Below are 23,849 nucleotides of genomic sequence, written 5' to 3' on the forward strand. Positions count from 1 at the left end.
AAAAATAATTACTAGAGCCTGGATTTGTAAGCGAAATGCATATTCTTTTCCAGACTTCTAATGGTAAGGAGAAAGGTTATATTTCGTATTACATACCTTGATGAGGTATTTAACTAAGGTTGAAAGTGCTTATAAATGCTTACTTCTGCAGGAAACAGTTATGCTTGCTTATTTTATGATTTTGGTTTAAAATAGCATATTTTACCCAAATCTGTCATATTTCAATCACACGACTACATTGGGATGACGAGATCAATGCTTCTAAATAGCCGTATGGGAGAAACTGCATCCAAGAAAAGATACAGTACATCCAAAATATTTTTTTAAAAAATTGCCTCGTATTATAACACAGTTGAAAGCTCGAAATAATCCATTGCAACATTTACTTTCTCTCATTGATGAAATTTCAGTAACGTTGTCTTCAGAAACTCACAGTGTTGCTAAAATTGTGTCCGACAAGCTCAGTCAGGTATTACTGAAAAATCCTGGTTACAAAACACTGTGTCAAATTTATAAAAATATTTCTGGTGAAGAAACAGACATTGAAGAGGAATTCACCGAAGAAGAACTGTGGTGTTTTTCACATGCACCTATGATGTCATGCTACGTGGAAAGAACATTTTCACTGTACAAATCATTCTTCACTGACAGACACAGGAGCTTCACACAAGAAAATCTCAGGATGACCTTCCTTACATACTTGAATAAGAGAAGAGATCTAATAAACAAATATTTTTTCAGATTTTCCTGTATTTGTTTATGTTTATCTTTTTCATTTTTTGTGCTTATTAACTTGCTTATTTTACTGTTTGATTGTGCTTATAAATCCAGGCCCTAATAATGACGAAACTGTGAAAAACTTGCTTCAGGGCATTAATAAATATGTATAAATTCAATGGGACTTGGAATAATAATAGTTCCAATTTTTCACGTCTACGGAGAAAAATTCACACAATTCCTGGAGCCAATAATTCACGGTATTCAAGGAATTCCCTGAATAAGCAAAAATAGGAGTGCCACAATACATGCAATGGAGTAGTTCGTTCTATAATAAACAAGCAGGAAGTAACTGTGTTGTTTCATTCGTTATGTACAAGTAGGGATGTGCCGAAGCTGATTACAGAAGTAAGAAAATCGGCAGAAATTGACATATCGGTATCGACATAAATCCGATATTTAAACTGGTACAGATAATACTAGTGTTTACCTTCTAATAAGTTTTATATTTTAATATTGTAAGATTTATTGAAAATTAGGTTATGATTTTTAATCATTTGTAGAGTTTTTGTAATAAAATTATTGCAAATTCTCATTCAGAGGATCATCCTACCTCAAAATCAGAAATAAAACAGTACATTGCTGAATCAACTATTCTACGTGACCAGGATCTGCTGTTTGATTGGAAATTCAAGAGTGAGGATCCACACCTGAAGCAAGTGGTGAGAAAATACTTGGGCATACCTGTTTCTGAAGTTCGATCTGCCAGCATTAAATTTACAACATTAAGAACAAGAATTCATTTTGCATTTCAAAGAACTGCTTGTGTACTAATGTTAAAATTATTGAGAATCTATGTTCTTCTTAAAGATTCACATAACAACTTTTTTTTTTAGATGCAAATGTATCCAATAGAAATATACCGTGCATTCGTTTCGATCTTCAGCCGAGAGATCGGGAGAAGCATGGCAGGCAGCGCTGACTGAGATGCCGACATTTGCAGCCTGTAATGCCCGCTTATTTTTATGGACATATGCAGACATTTATATAAATATTGCATATTTCTGTACAAATTGCCTACACACGTCTCAACACAAGTCTGTTTTCACATAAGTGTCATACATAAAAATTCTTTGTTCTATCGTGAACCTTGCGGCTGGCATTCCGATCGTCTCACTGACACAACGCACAGACACACTGCAACAACACAAACAAGTAACGACAAGCAACCAAAAAAAAAACACTCTTGCGCACAGTACGAAATTAACACGCTCTTGGTTTACATCTGCTCGCCACTATATTCACGGCTCTGTCTTCATCTAGTCGCGAAGGAACGAAAAACTCTAGTTCGGATATTTTGGCTTGCAAGGAAGCTCACGAAAACCACTGACTTTTAACGGTTTCGTCTGCAGCGTAATCTTGATACAGTGTTGCAAATTCGAAACCTCCAAATGATCCCCATCGACACAAAACTCTTTCAAGGATATAAACTTACTGGTTACGTTGACGTTACTGTTCAAAACAATGATTAAAATGTTTTATTATCTGTGGTTCTTAACATCGTTTCTAAAGCATATTTATTTTTGTATATAAGAGAGAAACTTGGATGAAGTACAGAAGAACTTTTGCGTGTTATAACACAGGTTAGAGCTCATTTTGAAATATTTATATAAATGTCTGCATATGTCCATAAAAATAAGCGGGCATTACAGGCCGCAAATGTCGGCATCTCCGTCAGCACCACCCGCCATGCTTCTCCCGATCTCTCGGCTGAAGATCGAAACGAACACACGGTACATAGCAAATTTAGTTTTGTCATGCTGAAAATAACATCCCATTTCTGTTGAATAATCTTATGTATCGGAATCGGTTAAATATCGGCATCGGTATAGGTTCCAATAATTTTCGATGCGTACATCGGCATCAGTAATTTTTCAGCTTCGCCACATCCTTATGTACAAGTCTAGCATAAGGTGGTTTATGAGGTCATGTTCAATCTTGATAATATTGATACCGTCAATATTGATAATATCAGTATCAATAATGCCCTACCTGCAGGTCCATCTTAAGATTATCCTTCCACAAAAATAACATTTTACACCCTAAGCTGAACAGAACATGTTTATGCATAAAACCAGGAATGCAACAGCGCATGATAGGAAATAGGGCTGAAATGTCATATCACAAATAGAACCACTTGTAAGTACTTTTTTTAATATTCTTGTTATGTGGAAACAGTGGTTATGTAAACATTTTAGAGGATGAATTATGAATAGACGAAATTCATGAAGACACACTCAAAGTAACAGCTATGACTAAAATGTGCGACCGTTGGGATTACAATGTGTTTGACCAGGATAGTGACATAAACTTATTTCAATATATTCCTATACATTTTCAACGACATTCACATGTTCTCAGATTTCCTCTATACTCTGTCCTCGGAAATTGTGGAGCCAGGCTGCTCATAAAAGTACAGAAGGGAAGAAAGCAAGTTAGTGGAGCAAAGCAGTGGGCAAACAGTTTGTAGTTGCACTCACTTCCCCTCCCACAAGTTTATTGGTCAAGCACTCTTCATTCGCTTGCTCCACAGATTCCTGGGACAGAGCATACTATATTTTTGGTATTTTCTCAGAATTAACACACTATTCACATCCTTTTTCTTCATTACATTAAACAGAAGGATAAAATACCATATTTACTCATGTATAATGCACAAATGTTTGCCTCCAAAAACTTTGCACAGAATAATTTGGACAGCAACATGAAACCATACACATTCATTCCATGATTTTTTGATACTTGCATTGATTTTTCGTGTTTATGGAACCCCATCATGTCACATATCGTTGTAAAGCTTAAATTCTACAGTTTCTGAATGTAGCAACGGTGTTCTATTCAAGACGGTGACATTAATGTGCAATGCGCTTGAAATAAATTCATCACAATATGGAGGAATGTTCTGATTTTTATGGTACTTTGGATAAAAGAAAAGATATGGGAAAAGAAAATAATAATTAAAATGTATTACTGGCTAAATAATGGCATGCATAGATTGTGTAAATGCCTTAATGGAAGAAATCTTGTGCTGCTAACAGTTAGTTTGAGGGTTCTGAATGCACCTAGTATAGATGTTACATTGCTCTCTCTCTCTTGTCTCTTTCTTGAGAGAAAAAGAGAGAGAGAGAGAGAGAGAGAGAGAGAGAGAGAACGAAAGAGAGATAGAGGAGGAGGGAGGGATCCTTAATTCTTCTTCTCTCCTCTTTCTCTATTTTAGAGAGTACACTCACTCACTCACTCTCTCTCTCTCTCTCTCTCTCTCTCTCTCTTCTCTCTCTCTCTCTCTCTCTCTCTCTCTCTCTCTCTCTCTCTCTCTCTCTCTCTCTCTCTCCTCTCTCTCTCTCTCTCTCTCTCTCTCTCTCTCTCTCTCTCTCTCTCTCTCTCTCTCTCTCTCTCTCTCTCTCTCTCTCTCTCTCTCTCTCTCTCTCTCTCCTCTCTCTCTCTCTCTCTCTCTCTCTCTCTCTCTCTCTCTCTCTCTCTCTCTCTCTCTCTCTCTCTCTCTCTCTCTCTCTCTCTCTCTCTCTCTCTCTCTCTCTCTCTCTCGAGAAAGGGAGAAAGAAGGAAAAGGAAAGAAGAAACGAAAGAAAGAAATATTTCTCATCTCTCTCTCTTTCTTTCTTTCATCTCTCTCTCTCTCTCTCTCTCTCTCTCTCTCACACTCTCTCTAGAAAGAAGAGAGAAAGAAAGAAGGAAAGAAAGAATGCAAGAGAGAGAGAGAAGAGAAAAACAGGGGGGTGCAAAAATTGAGAGAGGGGAAAAAGAAAAAGACACACACACACTCATACTCTCTCTCTCTCTCTCTCTCGTCACGGAAAGAGCATATTTTCAAGCTTATTTTTAGAAGAAGTAAAGAAGAAATGAGCAAAACTATATTTGGAAATATTGCTCTGAAACACGAATAAAAGCTGTGACTAATGTAACTACATCAATGTGGCTAACATATAGGCCCTACAATATTGTTATGTTAAGACACATTTGCTGGCCTCTTGATCAGCATAGCAGCATCTATAACACCTACAACAAAGCCATTTCTTGAACCTGAATTGTACTGAGCATTATATATGAGTAGGGTTACCAGACGTCCGGTTTTTCCCTGACATGTCCTACATTTTAGCCTTACGTCCAACGTCCGGGAGGAATTTGAAAAATGTCATAAATGTCCTTATTTTGAGGGTCACATAATATTTATTAGGAAAATACGTGTTTCACTTGAACCAAGAGAAATCATGGAAGTTGCAAGTCTACGCTCCCAAACTCAATAGTTAAATTTATTTTGATTCAGTCATTGCGCAAAAAGAAAATAAAAAGTTTATGCTAGAAGAACAACGGAAGCAATTAATGAACAAAGTTTTGGAGCCACATTCTGAAGACGTCACTGTTCAGTTCCTTTGTGGAATTTCTTGTCCTGGGGCTCATACTGATGGAACAAAGTGTTTCCCATTCTTTCAATATTTTGATTGTAAAGCACGGAGTATAGAGAACAAAGTATTGATCTAAGAACTACCGGAGACGAAACTTCTGGAACCATTTCAAATTACAGTAATTGCTGAATATATGTTTGCCATTACATGTCATAATGCAAATGTTGAGAGAGTGCTTTCATTACCACCAGCATGAGATTCATATTTTTTTCATAAATTAGGTAAAAAGTTTGATACTGGTTCCTATAATTTCAAAGAATTTGACTGTCCAGTCTCTCATAAATATATTTTGACTTAAACTGAAATTTTGAGAAAAATTAGCTCATCTGAGAAGTATAGATCGACCACAAGGAAAAAAACCTTGGGACTAGAAGTCCCCGCGCAGCTTTCCCTTCTTCCTTCCACCTATAGCCATAAGGAAGCATTGTCCACTCTCCCCCTTCCCTACTCGCGGGGGGACGGTGCACAGGAGCCGCGGGTCTGCGCAAGTTGTTTTGCTCGTGGTTCCACTATACCAGAAAAATTAGTAGTAAGAGGTGCATTGTTTAGTATGATTACAAGTTTGGAATTATTTATTTCAACTGAATTCAATTTAAATTACTTTCTAACATATTCTAGAAATATGTATTATTATTTCGAATGTTTTGTGTCCTACATTTTCACTTGAAGTCCTACATTTTGGGACATTATGTCCTACTTTTTCTTGTAGCAATCTGATTGATTAATTGATTTAATTTATTTTACTTCGCGTTTTGTGCCTCTTGACTAATTTGCGAAGATGGGGATAAGTGATGAAGTGATGAAATTGATGAATGGACATTCACAAACAACCAAGCCCGAGCAGGATTCAAACCCGGGACCCTTGGCATCGAAGCGCGATGTGCTAACCACTTGGCCACAGGGTCCGGCTTGTAGCAATCTGGTAACCTTATATATGATATACAATTGTTAGTCACTTTTCACCATCAAAAACCAGGGTGCGCATTATACATGCATAAATACAGTAATTCATTCCAACATACTTCATAACCTTCATATCTATCTACACTGAATAACTAATATTGATAATGGCAAGTTTTTATGAGCAAATCACATTTCAACTAAGCATAAAATAAAAGTACCCTTACCGACAATTTCATTGCCTGAGATTTCTGAATCATAACATTACGAGCTTTCGTCTTTAGCTGAAGAGTCAACTTGAAGTACTGCCTACGAGTATTTGGATTTATGCAGCGTACTGAAAAATTTAAGGTACATTGCCATTATCGCTTTAGAATGAAATAAAAACATGACTTTGCTGTAATATACACATTGTTTGTAATACATTCAATTAAATTTTATATTCTTGGTTGTGTTACCAAAAAACATGCATGTTTAACAATAATCATTAATGAATTGAAACTCGGATTATCTTTAAACAAATTATATTATAATTAGACGTAAGCGAGTAACTTTTTCTGTGAAACTCACTTGAAGAGGTTCTATTAATTTTGGTGGCCTCTGCCATCATCTGAGTAAAGTGACGAGTTCCTAAGTGAATGGTGGCCTAACCTCTAAAAATAAGTTGCACGGAAAAAATTAGTAGCTTGCTTACATCACAACTGCGTCTTTTATTCCCCCGAACATGAAAACTATATTTTTTTTCTGCCAATTTGAAGAAAAATTAGTGAATATCAGCCACTTGGATAATTGCGATGCTAATGATTAAAGATCACTTGAAGACAGACAGACCGACCAACTGACCATCCATGCAACCATGAAGGCATATAGGCCGCCGGCTGATTGAGAGAGAAGAGATGAAATATGCATATATACGAGGGTCATCCAGAAAATAAAGACCGTTTGGTTATACAAAATGAAAAACACAATATTTATTGAAAAAAAAACAATTCTGTTACATACCTGAAGCTTCCTTCACCTCCTACATTTAAACATTTGTCTTATCTGGGCACGAGCTTCAGAATTCCCATGTTATACTCTTCTGCCGCCAGTTCATTACCAGGTGTAGAAGTATGAAACCGGAATTGGCCGATAGATGGTGCTAGCCGGCAGTGGAGGGCATGGAAGATCGCGTAAGCAGCGCCAGCTGCTGCCCGCCACTCCCGAGGACGTTATATCGGAACACAGTAACCCGAGTGCCAGACAGAGGAAGGTGTTGTACATCCGGAACATGACGAGTTTTGTGCCTACGAACTACGATTTGCAGACAGCATTGGTGTTCCGTTATCATTTGGAGAAAACCGCCACAGAATCGCATCGAATGCTCGTCGAAGCTTACGGCGAACATGCTCTCGGGAAAACACAGTGTTTCGAGCGGTTCAAGAAATTCAAAAGTGGCGATTTTGACTTGCGAAACGAGGAACGTGGGAAACCTCCGAAAAAGTTCGAAGACAACGAATTGCAAGCCTTATTGGATGAAGATGATACCCAAACGCAGCAGGAGCTCGCGGAACAATTGAATGTGACGCAGAAAGCCGTTTCTCTTCGGTTGAAAGCTATGAGAAAGGTGCAGAAAGCGGGCAAATGGATTCTGCATGAACTGAATGAAAGACAGCAAGGATCCCGCAAGACCACTTGTCAAATGCTGCTCGCCAGATACAAAAGTAAGTCGTTTCTCCATCGCATAGTGACCGGCGATGAGAAATGGATATATTTGGAGAATCCTAAGCGTCGTAAATCGTGGGTGAATCCAGGCGAACCATCGACATCCACTGCAAGACCAAATATCTTTGGAAAAAAGACACTGCTCTGTGTTTGGTGGGATCAGCGGGGCGTCATCTATTATGAGCTGCTAAAACCCGGTGAAACCGTTAACGCAGATCGCTACCAACAGCAAATGATCAATTTACATCGAGCATTACGTGACAAACGGCCGGAATATGAATCAAGGCAACACAAGGTCATCCAGCTCCATGACAACGCCTCACCACACACAGCAAAACGGGTCCGGGAAACGATCGAGGCGTTCAAGTGGGAGATACTAGGGCATGGGGCGTATTCTCCCGACTTGGCTCCTTCAGATTATCATCTCTTTGCCTCACTGGGACACGCTCTTGCAGAACAGCGCTTCAATTCGTACGAAGATGTACGAACATGGCTCGTGGACTGGTTCGCTTCAAAAGAAGAACATTTTTTTTGGCGTGGCATTCATAACCTGCCGGAAAGGTGGGAGAAATGTGTAACTAGCAATGGAGCTTACTTTGAATAAAATATTGTTTCTCAGTTGCAAACACCAACCGTTTGCTTCTTGCAAACAAATTCCGGTTTCATACTTCTACACCTGGTAAGCCAGGTGGTCACTGCATTCAAACAAAAGATCGCTCACGCATTTCCGCTAGAAGGCACTACGATCAATGCAAATCGTTATCGTGAGACTCTAAGAAAACTACGGCTAGCCATCCAAAACAGGAAGCGAGGAATGCTTTCTGGAGGAATTGTGCTTCTGCACGACAATGCCCACCCTCACACTGCTTCTGCAACTCAAGAATTGCTGGATCAATACGGATGGGAAATTTTTGATCATCCACCATATAGTCTGGACCTTGATCCTAGTGATTTCCACCTTTTCCCTGAGCTGAAAAAGTTTCTGGGCGGTAAACGTTTTGGAAGTGACGAAGAGTTGGAGAATGCAGTGACCACCTGGCTTAATGAACTGGCGGCAGAAGAGTATAACATGGGAATTCTGAAGCTCGTGCCCAGATACGACAAATGTTTAAATGTAGGAGGTGATTATGTAGAGAAGTGAAGGAAGCTTCAGGTATGTAACAGAATTGTTTTTTTTCCAATAAATATTGTGTTTTTCATTTTGTATAACCAAACGGTCTTTATTTTCTGGATGACCCTCGTACAATAAGAAACCTTTGTCAAATGCATTCAAGGTACAGAGAAACCTCAATTTTACAGGGAGCCAAGCTGGAAGAACTTAAAATGTGAGAAAATGTACAATCTAACGTTCTGCTATGTTGGAACAATCAAGATTGAATGTATAATGCGAGAAAATGTTAAATCTGGAAACATAAAATGAGGGTTGCTCTGTATTATCTGTTTGAGCTCTTGTTGTAAGTGGGAGGAAAAAGGAACTGAATCTGAAATAATAAAAGGTTACATTTGAATTTTACACTGAACTAGGTGTATGAAATAGCTTTAAACTCACAGAGGATACAAAACTTCTTACTGAAAAGTTATGTGAAAATAATGGTTCAACCTGGTCTTGGCATTCTGTCGATGCTTTACCACTGATTCAATCACTGGCTTCCGCACAATATCCACAACTTGGATCTCTGTGTAAGTTAAAAATGTCACTTCTGGTATACTGCAACTTCTTGTTGCTGTTATAAACCCTTGAACACGTGTGCCATCTCCATGCAATCTGTGTGGATTAAGCTATTTCATGTATTCTATGTGATAAAAAGTATCCGGACACACCACGAAACGTGTGTTTATCATAGAAGGTGACACAGAACTGCCATATTCAGCAATCTCAGTAGTTTGCAGACAGCGTGAGACAGCAGTATGGGACAGTCTGAGGAACTCATGGTCTTTCAACCTGTTCATGTGATTGGGTGTCACTTGTGTAAGAAGTCTGTGCACGAGATTTCCACCCTCCTTAACATTCCTAGGTGCACTGTTTCTGATGTTATAGTGAAGTGGAAACGTGAAGGGATGTGTACAACCCAAAAGCATGCAGGCTGGCCTCCCATGTTGACCTCCAGAGACCGTCAAGTGTTGAAGAGGGTCGTACAACGTAATCATCCATCGCCACTATTACACAGGAATTTCGAACTGGATCAGGATCTACTCCAAGCACCATGACTGTTCGGCGCAAAGTGCGGCAACTTGGTTTCCATGGCTGAGCAGCTGCCCATAAGCCAAACATCACACAGGCAAATGCTAAACACCACATCGTGTGGTGCAAGGAGTATCAAAACTGGACCATAGAACAGTGGAAAACCGTTGTGTGGAGTGATGAATCATGGTACACAATGTGGTGATCCGATGGTAGGGTGCAGGTGTGGTGAATGCCTTGTGAACAACATCTACAAGCCTGAATAGTGAAGTGAAATTTGGGGTGGTGGGGTTACAGTGTGGTCATGTTTCTTCTGGTCGGGGTTTGGCCCCCTTGTTGCTTTACGTGGCAATGTCACAGCACAAGCTTACGTTGACATTTTAACAGCTTTCATGATGCCTACCGTCGAAGACTAGTTCAGGGATGACCATTGTGTCTTTCAACACGACCGAGCATCTGTCCATGCTGCAGGGTTTGTGGGAGGTTTGCCGACAACAACATCCCACTAATAGAACTGCCTGGGCAGAATCCTGATTTGAATCCCATAGAACATCTCTGGGATGTCTGTGAACTCAGACTTTGTGAAAAACGCACCGACCCACATCGATACCTCTTCTCATATCGGTGCTCTGCAAGGAATGGACTGCCATTCCCCAGGAAACCTTCTGCCACCTGATTGAAAGTGTGCCTGCAAGAGTGAAGGCTGTCATCAAGACTAAGGGTGGGCCAACATCATGTTGACTGCCAGTGTTCCCGATGAAGGACAGCCCAAACTTGTACTTCATTTTCTGGTGGGTGTCCGGATACTTCTGATGACACAGAGTAGATAATTTGTTTAAAATAGCTTTCTCAATTGGAGGGAGATGGCACTAGTAAAAACAGAGTGCATTTTGGGATCAAAAGTGGTATATAAAATAGCACTTCAGTGTTAACATGTTTAATATAACCACAATATGATTTTAAAAACTATACTTATTGCACAAAATAAATGTTTCCTTTCTAATAGCACATTTATGTAGTTATCAGAGTATCAAGTTTATTCCTGCGTAAAGGAGCTCTTTATGCTTCTCAAATATTTACAGCAAAATTAATCAATTTTCCCTGATTTGCATAACTCACAAGCTAATTCAGACTTCAGAAAGTGTTGCTGGTAAATAAACTCTAAATTTCGTATTTAAGAGTTTATTTCACATCATTTCCTGACAAAACATGGTAGGAAAATTCACCTCAGACCCTTAAAAATACATAAAAAACGAACAATACAGTGTGCTATTTCACATTTCGTGTTTTCGTCAAAAACAAATGCACGTATCTAGTTAGTGTTAGTGTCCAAGATTTTATAACAGCAATGGAAAGTTTCAGTATATCAGTAATGGTCATTTTTAACTTACACAGAGATCTAAGTTATGGAAACTGTGAGGAGGCCAGAGGTTAGCTTGGTAGCTCAGTGGTAGAGCATTGGCACATTATACCAAAGATCCATGTTCAATTCCAGGTTCAGTTAGAACTTCCACATCTTAGAAAGATAAAACCATTAATAGAAAAACAAGGAGACTTTTGTGCACATCCTATAAATAGCATGTTCTAGATTGAACTTCTGAACCCAAGAATTAAGGTGATATACAGAGTAAAATCAAAAGAGATAGGCAAATACCATAAATATTATTCACAATGTTTCCACTTAGCACACAGGTAAATCTATAACAAGCATGATAAAGGTTAAATGTTTTGTTACTATTTGCTGTGGATGACATCTTGGTTCAGTTAATTGTTTCTATTTGTAAACAAAATCCATGCAGCACCCATGGAGCAATCGAGTTTAAATCTCAACAGCAAAACATGTTTTAAAAGCCAGCATATACAGGGTGGGGCAGAAAAACCTGATTACTTTTAAAATAACATAACATAGTAAATAAAAAGAGTTAAGTCTTTCAGGGTGGCCAGTCTAGGACCATGAAAAAATTCAAGTATAATTCCCGGTTTTCAAGGTGAACTTTTGAAAGGATACAAGAAGATGCTTTCTCTATTTCAACCTTGTGCATTACTCCCCCATTCCCCTTGCTCCTCGACACAAATACAGTATATTAACAATATAAACAGTCTTTGAGATTGCAATGTATCCAAAAATTCTGATTCAGTTAAATGGTATATGAATTTTAAATATTTAATATAAGGTGCAGAGTTTACGTTTGACATTTCACGTACTCAGACTCGAAATATATATCTATGAACGCAAGTCACAAATGTTATGGGATATACTAATCTATGACAAATTATTATTTATGTAAGAATTTCAAACTCAAATTTATCTAATGAAATTCAATATACTTTATCTTGCAATAAACTTTCATATATCCGTAAGATTTTTCTGCAAGAGACCTAACAAGTAAACAGATAGATAGAGTGTCCTGTTTTCATTTTCCACACAACTGTCTTCTCCATCCTTGATAAAAAGAAAAGCTAAATTGTGAAATACTTGCCTCAAGATAAGTATGAACTCAATTGGAATTGGATTAATAAAAGTTGCAATTTTTCACATCTACAAAGAAAAATTCAAGCAGAATTCCCAGTGAGCAGCCACCCTGCCTTTATTCATGTGCTAGCTTTGCAACCATATGTATGCCATTATTATTGAAAAAAAAAAAAAATATATGATTTACACCAATGTTAAGTGCAGAAAATAACATCGTGCAAATTGCACCCACTTTGGTCCACACACTGCTTGAGTCGGTCACTGAAACTTCTAATCACATTTCGCAGCATGTTTCTTGGCATGGAGGCTATCTTGCATTGAATACAGGTAGGGAACATTGTTTTCGGCATACACATCGGATTTTAAATAACCCCATAGGGAAAAGTCACTTGTCAACATGGCTGTAAGGCTAGCACATGAATAAAGACGAACTCTCTTTATTTACTGTGTTACATCTTTTTAAAAAAATCATCAGGTTTTTCTGCCCACCTCGTATATCAAAAGAAAAATACATGTACAGATTACTTACACAATTCCTGATGAATGACTTCTTTTTCGTGCATAGGGTACTTTTTGGCATACTCCACGTAACCAAATATTGGTATATAAAACCTGCTAGTACTTTGGGACATCTGGATATCATGCACAGAACCAGTATTCTCGACATGCAGTTCCAGTAAAACCATTTCACCTGCTTGCGGATGGTTGTTTCTCTCAGCATCTGATTCTGGAAGAAGAGCTGAAAAAAAGGTGATGAATAAAAAATATAAAAAATCGGTAGAAAAATTACATTTTGAGTACAAGTTTGTTATTGATGAAGGGGCACTCGCAAAGAACACCCCTGCCCAGCCCAGGACCCCTGGTGTCATAGTGTGCTGTGCTAACATTCTCTGCCATGGAGGCCAGCCCTGATTATTAAAAGAATGAAATCAATTCAGCAGACAGGTCATGTGGGAGACGACAGAAATGTTTACAGAATCTTTGTTGGAAAGCGTGGTGGTAAGTGGCCTGTATGAGGACCAAGACGAAGATGGAATGACAATAGTACAACACATTCGGTTTAGCCTGAGCTCTGGCATGCTCAAAGTGGGAAATGTTTGTTGTCTGCAGAAGATGTCACGTGACTCATAGGAGCAGTGTTGCAATATGCGGAAGTTACAATTCTACTAGACATGAAACTGTTGTCTCATTAAAAAAATTACTTATGCATCTAAAGTAGCATGCTGTCCTTCACGATTGTGAAATTCATCAATTGTTCTACGAATAACAAGACACACTTGTCAAATTCATCCATATCACTTTTAATTTCCTTCTTCTGCGTGGTTTGTTAGGCGTTACTACCTTGTAGCGATCATTTTCGTTTCAAAGTACTTAATGACATATCAGTATATGCAGAAACACGCTTTTGCACTTGTTTCACGTTCAACGCAAGACCACTGTCAGCTTCTTTCTTCATAAACTTATCCACGTTAAGGTAATTTCTGAACTCTTCACTATGAATCACTTTGCTTTCTCCAATATTCACCTCAGCTTCCGTTGAATAAAACACCCAAAGCAACACAAGTCAACAATCACCTTACTCGTGGTAACCCGATCTGCCCCCTCCCAGAGAGGTATAGCAGGAGGGGAGGATGCCTCTTTCGCCGCGGGGCTTAATCAATGGGGGTTTCACCGACAAAAAGAACACATGTCATTCCTTTCCTTGAACTATCAACTATCTATCACCTTCTCAAACTATCGCCTTTTAAATATATATATATATTGGATAAAAGCAAGGAGGGGCAAAAGGGCTAAGTAAAAATCAAAGAAGGTAAAAGGAAACACTCACTGGACAGTAGAAAAATTCAAAATTTTCGCTAACTTCGTATATCGGCCATGAGTGCAACCACTCCACCTGGCCTGAACAAGGCCAACCAGTAATGTCCCTACCTTAACCCACCTCATTCCACCCTCCCAACATACCTCATCCCTCCGTCCCTCCCGACCCATCCTGCCCACTCACAGTTTCCGACGAGCCTGGTGACGAAACAGTGTTTTTTTCATTCTACGCACTGCTGCTTCTTCGATGGGGACCTGGCAACTCTGCAGGGCCCCAACTTCTGGTTCCGTCTCTTTCTCCTCACACCGATGATACTACGAAGCTAGCGAAAATTTTGACTTTTTCTACTGTCCGGTGAGTGTTTCCTTTTACCTTTTTTGATTTATATATATATATATATAAATGCAGTAAGTACCGAACACCCCTACCAATAAGCTCTGAAGTAAGATTATGGATATAGGTAATTGTCAAGGCAGTTAGCAACTCTGCTCTCAGTGGAACGCTTGCATCGTCGTGCTGACGGCAAGCTTCTGTGCAGCCGAAGGCCACAGCTCAAGCTAAACCGAATGGCCTGTAGTAAGTTGTACTTGAAGGAAATCAGAAAGGATGGAAAATGTTGGACTAATCAGAATACAGACAGTTGGAAAACTAATGTGCTTGCAAGTTAGTAAACTTTGGTTACTTCCCAATAACAGTTTGCTGCACAAACAGACCACTAACAACAACAAAAAACTTACCATGGCATTCAATGGTCATTAACTGTTTCTCTTGTGCTCCAGTACTTCTTTGAAAAGTGACATTATCCACAGCAATGAGCACCTTCAAGGCTTTCCTGCAAGAATAAAATAACATTATGGAACAGCAAAATGAAATGTGGTAATTGAGTAATAATTAAATACTTTATTACAATTAATGGATGCAATTAATGAAGAGGTGGGGAAAAAGATAGGAGAGGAAGAGATCACGGCCCTGTTGTTCGCTAATGATTTAGTAATATGGGGAAACATGGTTTGTCCACAATAAATTTAAAACTTCTTGCTTTTCTTCTTTCTTCATAGTGCTCAACTACATAAATCTTTGATTTTTCCAGAAACACAGTAAATTTCCCTGACTTTTCGAGAAAAAAATTATATTGATTGTTCCAGGATTTCCAGGTTTTCAAGACTGTTAAACACACTGTTATGAATTGATACATGTAAAGTCCAGTTGATATAGATCGACCACATGGAAAAAGAACCGCATTCGCACATCTTCCCTGACATTCTCGGGGTTTCGGTGCAGTGTTGCCAGGCCAGACTTTGAAAAAATTGGGAGATTGTTTCCAGGGTAAACCAGAAGATCTGCTAAAAAAATGTTCTAATACAGAGGTTGTTTCCGATCTATTGTGACGAAATTGCAAGACTTGTGCAGCACCACCAAGCGGGAAGAGAACAAAGCTGCCAGTCATGTGGGCACGTTGGACCGTTGACTGTGTGTGACAGGTGTGGCCATTGCATATCGGGAAGAATACCACCGAAAATCAGTGCATATTGGGAGGGTTACATATCTGCACTTTCCGACGTAAACTACAGTGATAGTGGCATTATAAAACTGTGCAAGGAGTGTGGATTCACTGTGTCCAAAAATGGCATATCACAGATGTTGAAAGGGGAAGGAAAGGCAAGGCGTGGGATGATTCCTGTGGGGCAGAAACAGGCCAACCCCCAGCCTGCCACTATCCGCACACCAGCTACAATTCGGGATGTCAGGATGCTGGTCACCAGGGAGAATCCAGCCACACACAAAAATATCGCGAACCAGCTACAAACATCACTGAAGACAGTGCACACCATCATTCACTGCAATTTGGGTTTGGAAAAGCGACGCAAGGGGCATGTTCATAAGCTCAAGACAAGGTGTTAAGTCACACATCTTGTTCAACCAGTTCCTTCCTCCAACAAATGGTAGACAAAACTGGAATTCGTGCCATTCCTTTCACAGACATTCCAGTGAAGTCACCTGATGCCTCACCAATGGACATTTGAACTTTTGGCCTACTGAAACAAACCTTGTCTCACAGGAGACCCCACACCATTGAAGGGCTATGGAAAGCTTGTCAGGAGGAGTGGTTGAGGCTGAACATGACTACACTTCGTGCCAGTCTCCTACAGTGGAAACTTCGCTGTCAGGCAATTGCCAAGATGCAGGGCCACCAAATAGAGCACTCTCGATGGTAGAGACATGGTTTCTCTTACGGTAGGTGCAGTTTGAAATAGTCACCATAGATCGGAAACAACCTCTGTAGTAGCGGATGAATAACGTTCTTGAGGAGAGAGGCATGGACATGCACACTGGAGGGCAAGAGGGGCAATTGCCCTGTAATCTTGGACGTCCCTAGATTTTCCCAGGAAGGGGCAAGCAAGGTGTCTTTCCAAGGGGTAAATGAGGCATATTACCCAAAAATAGTGTCCCTCAAAAAACATCACTTCAGTTTCAAATTATTATATTCCTACATCTCCATGATAATAATTGATGTATAAGATGCCATCAAATGAAAAGGTCCATTTCCATGTACAGAGTTTATTACTGACATTGACTACACATATTCGCCATATGAGGTAAGGCACTTATCCCACTTGGGTACCAACTGATGAATGCCTTGGTAGAAGAAGTCCTTGGGTTGTGAGGCAACCATTCTGTCACTGCCACCTGCAGATCTGCATCCGATGCATAGCGGCATACTCTGAGGTCTTTCTTCATTGGGCTGAAAATGTGGAAATCACATGGACTCAAGTCAGGACTGTAAGCAGGGTGGTTGGGCACTTCTCAACTGAAGGAATTCAACAGGTCCTGAGTTTGAATGGCGACATGGGGATGAGCATTATCGTGGAGTAAAATGATGCCTGTGCTGAGTTTGACGGGTTGCTTATGCTTTATTGCTGCCTGCAGACAACGCAGTGTTTCACAGTACGTGTTGGCATTAGGTGTGTAGTGTCCTTTTGGAAGGAACTCCACTTGCAGGGGACCACGGTCATCGAAGAATACGGTCACCATGATCTTGCTGGCTGATGTTCTGGCCCGACATTTCTCAGCTCAGCACAGCACAGGCATCATTTTACTGCACGATAATACTTGTCCCCATGTTGCCATTCAAACACAGGACCTGTTGAATTCCTTCGGTTGGGAAGTGCTCAACCACCCTCCTTACAGTCCTGACAGTCCATGTGATTTCCACATTTTCAGCCCAATGAAGAAACATCTGAGTACACCGCTATGCACCAGATGCAGATCTGCAGGTGGCAGTGACAGAATGGTTTGCCTCACAACCCACAGACTTCTTCTACCAAGGCATTCATCAGTTGGTACCCAAGTGGGATAAGTGCATTACCTCATATGGCGAATATGTGTAGTCAATGTCAGTAATAAACTCTGTACATGGAAAGGGACCTTTTCATTTGATGGCACCTTAAATTACTGTGACTGAAATCAACTTATATGTCTGAAATAATAAATACTTTTAAGTTAACATTCATTTTCCAGAAAGCAGGGCAAGTGGCGGCCATCGTACTTACCCGTAGAGGCACAAAAGCGATGTAAAATAACCAGAATAAAAGCAGATTTTGGGTTGGGATAAAATATGATCTAAATATAGTAATGTAATAACAATATTTATTACTATTATGTCCTAGAACAATTGAGTAGCGTTTGGCATAATTTCTCAGTTCAAACAGCACTTTCCATGGTTGAGCGCAGTTCCACATGCTTCCCTCTACCTGTCCTCTGCATGCCCAAGTATGAAGGTGAGCAGGAAACACGTTTTTGAGCAGGCCTTTGGTGGTTCCATAGCAACAGTTTATTAAGGAAATCTCCCAAGAAATCAACAGGCCTGGCAACACTGACTCAGACTGTGCTGAAGGCTCCTCCCTCCTACCTTCCCGAACACCCACAAACAAGGTGCGATTCTGCGCAAGTCTTTTTCCCTGTGCTTCCACTATATCTGGTGGTGCAAGATACACACATTCACATTGTATCTTGGAAATGTCACAATTTTAGACTGCCTAGAAAAAGAAAGTAATTGAAATAGTGGTAAGAGCACCACAAACAATGTACGGGTACAAGAAACAGGAACAAAATAAGAATTTTCCACAAATATAACAAACTTTTAGGTTTTACTCTACTAATAGTGCATTTTCCTGAGCAATTCTTCACAAGTCTCCATGGTATTATATTCATTATGTACTTTTAATAGAATATTGTAACAAACCTTGTAGTGTTCTTGTACAAAATATTGGTTGACTTATTTCAGTTATTTTACTTCGCTTTTCTGCCACTTGTAGCTAATTGTGATGAGGATGAGTTGTGAAATGATGAAATTGATGTGGGACACTCAACCACACCAATGCCCAAGCTGGGATTTGAACCCAGGATCCCTGGCATTATAGTGCACTGTGCTAACCACTCCGCTGCGGAGGCCGGTTTGTATATACAGTAAAACCTTGTTAATCCGGACCCTGATAAGCTGGACTTCGCTTAATCCGGATAGGCAAAAGGCAAAGGCAAAAAAAAAAAAAAAGAATGCAAGATTTTAAATGTGGCTAGAAGTCAACAAGCGAACTTCCCAAAGAAAAGGCAGTCTACCACAGATGAAATTCTGTTTTCTGCAGACTTTGTACTGTACTGTATAGTGTATTTAGGCCTATGCCCTTTAAATACAACATAATAAACATGTTTTGTTGCTATAAACGAAGTTTTAATGCACTTTCTACTGTTCTTTTAGGGTATTTCTGTTAATCCGGACTTTCGTTAAACCGGTCAACTTATCCCCCCATTAGTCCAGAATAACGAAGTTTTACTGTAATACCAAACAATCTAAAAATATATTAAGTCCAGATGTATATATATATATCTTGAGCAAGTGTTGGTTTAATGTGTCCTTCAAGACGACGAATGTTAATCGATTGAAGCACCAAGACAGGGAGCTCATTCTAGGACCATGATAAAACTCATGTATAATTATTCCCGGTTTTCAAGGCAAACTTTCCAAAAATTCAAGTGTACAAGCAGATATTTTCTCTATTTCAATCTCACCACCCACACAGACACACAAATATATTAACAACATAAAGGGTCTGTTCGATTCCAATGTATTCAAATATTCTAATTCAATTCAATTCAACAGATATTTCAAATATTTAATTTAAGATGTGAAGTATACATTTGCCATTTCTCATACTCAGACTAGAAATGCATCTACAAACACAAGTCACAAATGTTACAGGATACAGTAATCTACGAAAGATTGTTAATTGTATAAGAACTTCAAATTTACCTAATCAATTTCAAGAAATCAACTTCAAGATATCGTATCTTACAATAATCTTTCGTATGTCAGGTAGATTTGCAACTTTACTTTACAGTGAATATATTAGTTCATACAGTACGCGAAGGATGAGCAGACTATTATGCAATTTAAAATAGTGCTCAACTGGGTTTTCATAATGTTACATTCCTTTGCTTTGCAAGAATTAAAAAGAGCACAATTTAACTTCTTAAATATTATTTCACCTTAAATCATTCGATACAAATTCATGCCTTTTGGCACAAAACGTTTATATCAATCTTCTCGCATAACAAAAACGAATTGAAATCAGCAACTTAAAAGTACGAATTTGAACAAGTGTTCTCCGGTTACCAGACGGTTAAGTCTATGTTGACTTCTAACGTTTCGAGCGCATCTTTGCTCTCATCATCAGGGAATATAGAAATGGATCCTCGCATCCTGGGTTGTGGCAGTTGCTATGTTGTGAAGTTACAGTCTTTGAGACATTTGCCTCCGTATATGCGTCAGTCGTATTAGTCTTTTGGCATGGCTGGTTTGTCGTGAGTCTGATGATGTCACTTGCAACTGTAGGATTTACTTGTCGTATGGTCTAGGTAAGGTATTACTTAGAGAAATTGAAGGTATAAAGTAGGGATGGGATCGATTAATCGGTACTCTATCAGTATTGGCCGATATAGGCATATCGGTGTATCGGTTTATCGTTACCGATTATTTTTACCAATCTGATATATCGATAAATATCTGATAATTTAGTGCAAAATTCTGGCATTTTGTTGTAATTTTTATGGATAATCTCCATGCCTTGCTTTCTAAAAAATTAAATGTCTAAATACACAATTTATTTTGCACTGCAGTCGCCTGGAAACACATTTATTAAAGAGGTCAATGAAACTTTCAGGTTCTTCAAGGACCATTTCTAATTTTATATCGGATCGGTAGAATATCGGTGTCGGTAAATTTTATATCGGTATTTTATCGTTATCAGCCAAAATTTCATATTGGCCCATCCCTAGTATAAAGGTAACAGCAGGTGTGCTGCGAAAAATTAACGTAACGGTGGTGGTGGTGTCCCCGAGGGAAATTGGAATAGGTACGATTTGTTTTGGGTAAGAGGCTAGCTGTTTTTGGCTGAGTTGATAAGGTATATTTAGGTAGAGGGTTATTTATATTAGGGTGTTTAGGTGGGGTGAATGTTGAATCTGGAAGTTCTTGAAGATCGGACGAATTCCATGATGAAGACTGAGTGTTCTCGTGTGAAACGGTCACCCATCCAAGTACACCGCAAATCTTGAAAGTACATTGACATTGATACAGCGTTCTTAATCTCAATGGGTCCCTGTTAATTTTATAAGATTGTGTACAATACCTAGGTAGAAATAAAGGAAATATTGTTATTTGTGAATGTAGAAGACAGTCGCACATTGTTCTGCAGAGGTCATTAACAAAGAAAACGGATTGAGAGTATTCTGTTTATTTTCGATGCAGCTTTCTTTTATTTTCCTTCCTCGATAAAAGTAAAAGCTAAAACGTGAAAAATTTGCCTCATTCAATATGTACAAATTGAATAGGCAGAATCCACGCATATTTCCCGGAGCCAATAATTTACGCATCATTCCCAGAATTCAAGGAATTCCTGGTGGGTAGCCACCTTGCAAGATAATGCATTATCTATTAAATTATAGTCAAACCTCGGTTTTATGCTTCTTGGGAGTCAAAAGTATAAACACTTAAAATGCAGGGAAACATCCAGTCCCTGCATAAAGTGGCTCTGGGTTTCACGCAGCCCCAAATAAATGGGCACCTGGAGGCAACCATAGGGCACAGTGCTGATCACATCACCTCCGAAAATTGACAAGATAGAGAATGTGTGCGGCCCTACCTCCACACCCTGATATACCAAGATGAGGTTTTTTGCCGCAATTTCATGCCCAGAAGTATGGGGTCGTCTTGCTTTTGCGGCATATGATGTGGAGTGAAGAGTGCCATGGGAAGAAAAGCAAGATCACAATGACAGTGTCAGTGACACTGCAGATTCTGTGGACCATTCAAGTGAGGAGGACTAAGTGGGATCTGTATCTGACTAAGGGATGTCTGTATCTAATTTTATTTTTTGTGTATCGGTACTTTTATTGTCCCCTTCAGTTACTTGTAATAAGGTAACCATTTGTAAGTTTTGAAAACAGTTTTTCTGTAATCCCTTGTTGAAAAATAGGGGGTCGTCTTGGATTCGGTGTCGTCTTGTATTCAGAGAATGTGCACAGGGAACTTGACCATACCTCAATATGGCATCAGGATTCATTCCACAATCGGCAGATGGACTAGAAACTTAAAATAGTCAAAATTTGCTAAATGTTAGAAGTTCCTGGCTTACCGCAGGTCAGCTAGACGCTCATCCCACTCCTTAGTGATCCGAGTCCACAATTCCACCAACATGAGAGGGTAAACAATGTTGAAGTAGTCCTTATAGTTAAGGAAATTTGTCAGCATTGGATGGAGGCTATATTTCCCATAGACTGGGGGTGGATCGCTCTTACCCTTCTGCTCCTGAAATACAGAAAATAACCAATTGATGACTTCCATTCAACTTTTTTTCTATTTTTTTAATGGCCACTGAAATTAATAGAACAAAGAAGAAGAAAACAGTTTTGCAGATAAAGTGAGTACTAATTTCTACTACCGCTTCTCTCTTCTCCCAATTGTGAATAACATACATAAGTTATGAAATGTATGTTTGTTCCGAGTTTTTGTTTCAGGTCCACGTTATGCACAGGTAGGCTAATTGGGACTTTACCTACAGTTTAAAGTGGGGAACAATTTGGTTGGTTGGTTGATTTGGTGTTTTAAGGGCCGATTTTTCAATGTACAGTTAAGGTTCATGTTAGCACATAACTGGAAGTTAGTGATCCAGTTAGTGAAAATTTAGATTTTTTCAATGTTCAGTTAGCTCGTAACTGGAACTCTTATCTTTACTCGTACTTCTTCTTGCAGTTACCAGCCTAACTGGAAGTTACGAAGCAACATGACTGCCTCATGCAGCTATCGAAGTTCCACACTCGCAATTTCACTGTCAGATTACACAAGATATGATTCATAAAACTGTTAAATAGGTACAGAACAAGACTTGTTTTGTTTGACAGAGCTTACCAATGTCCATACCAATACTATTGTATGGTTCAAGAATTATCATGACTTTTAACTGAGTTATTCACATAAGTGAGTTTTTCTACAAGACCACTATTTTTATATTTCAAAGATAGATTTATTGATATATTATGAAAGTTTACACTATTTGGAGCATTTCTGGAAAATCTTGAAGTTGACAGGTGCCACCGTTCCTGAGATATATCAAATCAAACGTATCCAATATGGCGGACTCTTTTCAAGATGGCGGCCATCAGCATGCAGATGGCGATTGACTACTCGACTGAACATGTCTTCAGTGGTATAACAATTGATTCTACCAAGTCTCATGCCTTTTTCAAAAAGTCAATGATTCCGGACTTAACCGCCGGTCTGTGATAAAGACACTTTTTTGGTACTGTCCTCCATTTGGAGACACATTTTATGGTGCATCTTTAATTAAAATATATTAAAACTGATATCGTTTTAAAGCTTATAAATTAGGCTACAACTTTTAATCAAAACACTTTTTTGTCATTTAATTTGATCAAAAGTTACAAGTCAAAAACTTCAGGAAGTACTAAAAAAAATTCACTTTTTGAAGATTGTTTTTTCAATTACGGCAAAACCACCAACATTATCGAAAAATTAAACAGAATCTTTTCTGTAGCCCATCTAATGAGGATTAAGACTAAAAACGATTAGCTGCCTACGACCTCTGGTTACGGAGATATAGGTCAATAACTGAGTCTGCAAAATTGATGTTTGGGGGGTCACTGGGGGGGGGGGGAAGGTTGGCTACAAACAAGCAGAAATGAAATTCCCTGACTTTTCCAGGTTTTCCAGGACAAAATTTACATTTTTCCCTGACAATTACAAACTAAACTAAATCCATGTTTTTGCAAATGGAAATAATGAACTCATACAGATCCACGTATGGTTTTGCTTCTATGAAATCGACTTAATTTCTCTATTATTTTTAAAGTTACGACTAAATGAGATAAGAGTGAAGAGTGATTGATTAAGAAATACAATTTGTAATTTGTCAGTCTCCTTATACATTCTCGGTATTATATGTTGATATTTCCACTGAGGTTTGGAACCCTCTGCTTGCAAGAACCATGAGTGCGGAC

At 39.0% G+C, this 23,849-nt stretch overlaps 1 protein-coding gene across 3 annotated transcripts in view; it reads right to left on the reverse strand.

Moving 5' to 3' along the window:
- Setx (probable helicase senataxin) overlaps nucleotides 1-23,849 on the reverse strand; it is a 143,167-nt gene that overhangs the window by 82,819 nt on the left and 36,499 nt on the right. For all 3 annotated transcript variants that reach the window (XM_083144152.1, XM_083144150.1, XM_083144151.1), the window contains exons 6-9: nucleotides 21,968-22,140; nucleotides 15,014-15,108; nucleotides 12,987-13,196; nucleotides 6,326-6,435 (exon numbers count right to left, since the gene is read on the reverse strand). In XM_083144152.1, coding sequence (XP_083000278.1) covers nucleotides 6,326-6,435; nucleotides 12,987-13,196; nucleotides 15,014-15,108; nucleotides 21,968-22,140 — 588 coding nt within the window. The remainder of the gene's footprint in view (nucleotides 1-6,325; nucleotides 6,436-12,986; nucleotides 13,197-15,013; nucleotides 15,109-21,967; nucleotides 22,141-23,849) is intronic.

This window comes from Lepisma saccharinum, chromosome 22, assembly GCF_977018435.1.
Source record: "Lepisma saccharinum chromosome 22, izLepSacc3.1, whole genome shotgun sequence".
Taxonomy (NCBI): Eukaryota; Metazoa; Arthropoda; class Insecta; order Zygentoma; family Lepismatidae; genus Lepisma; species Lepisma saccharinum.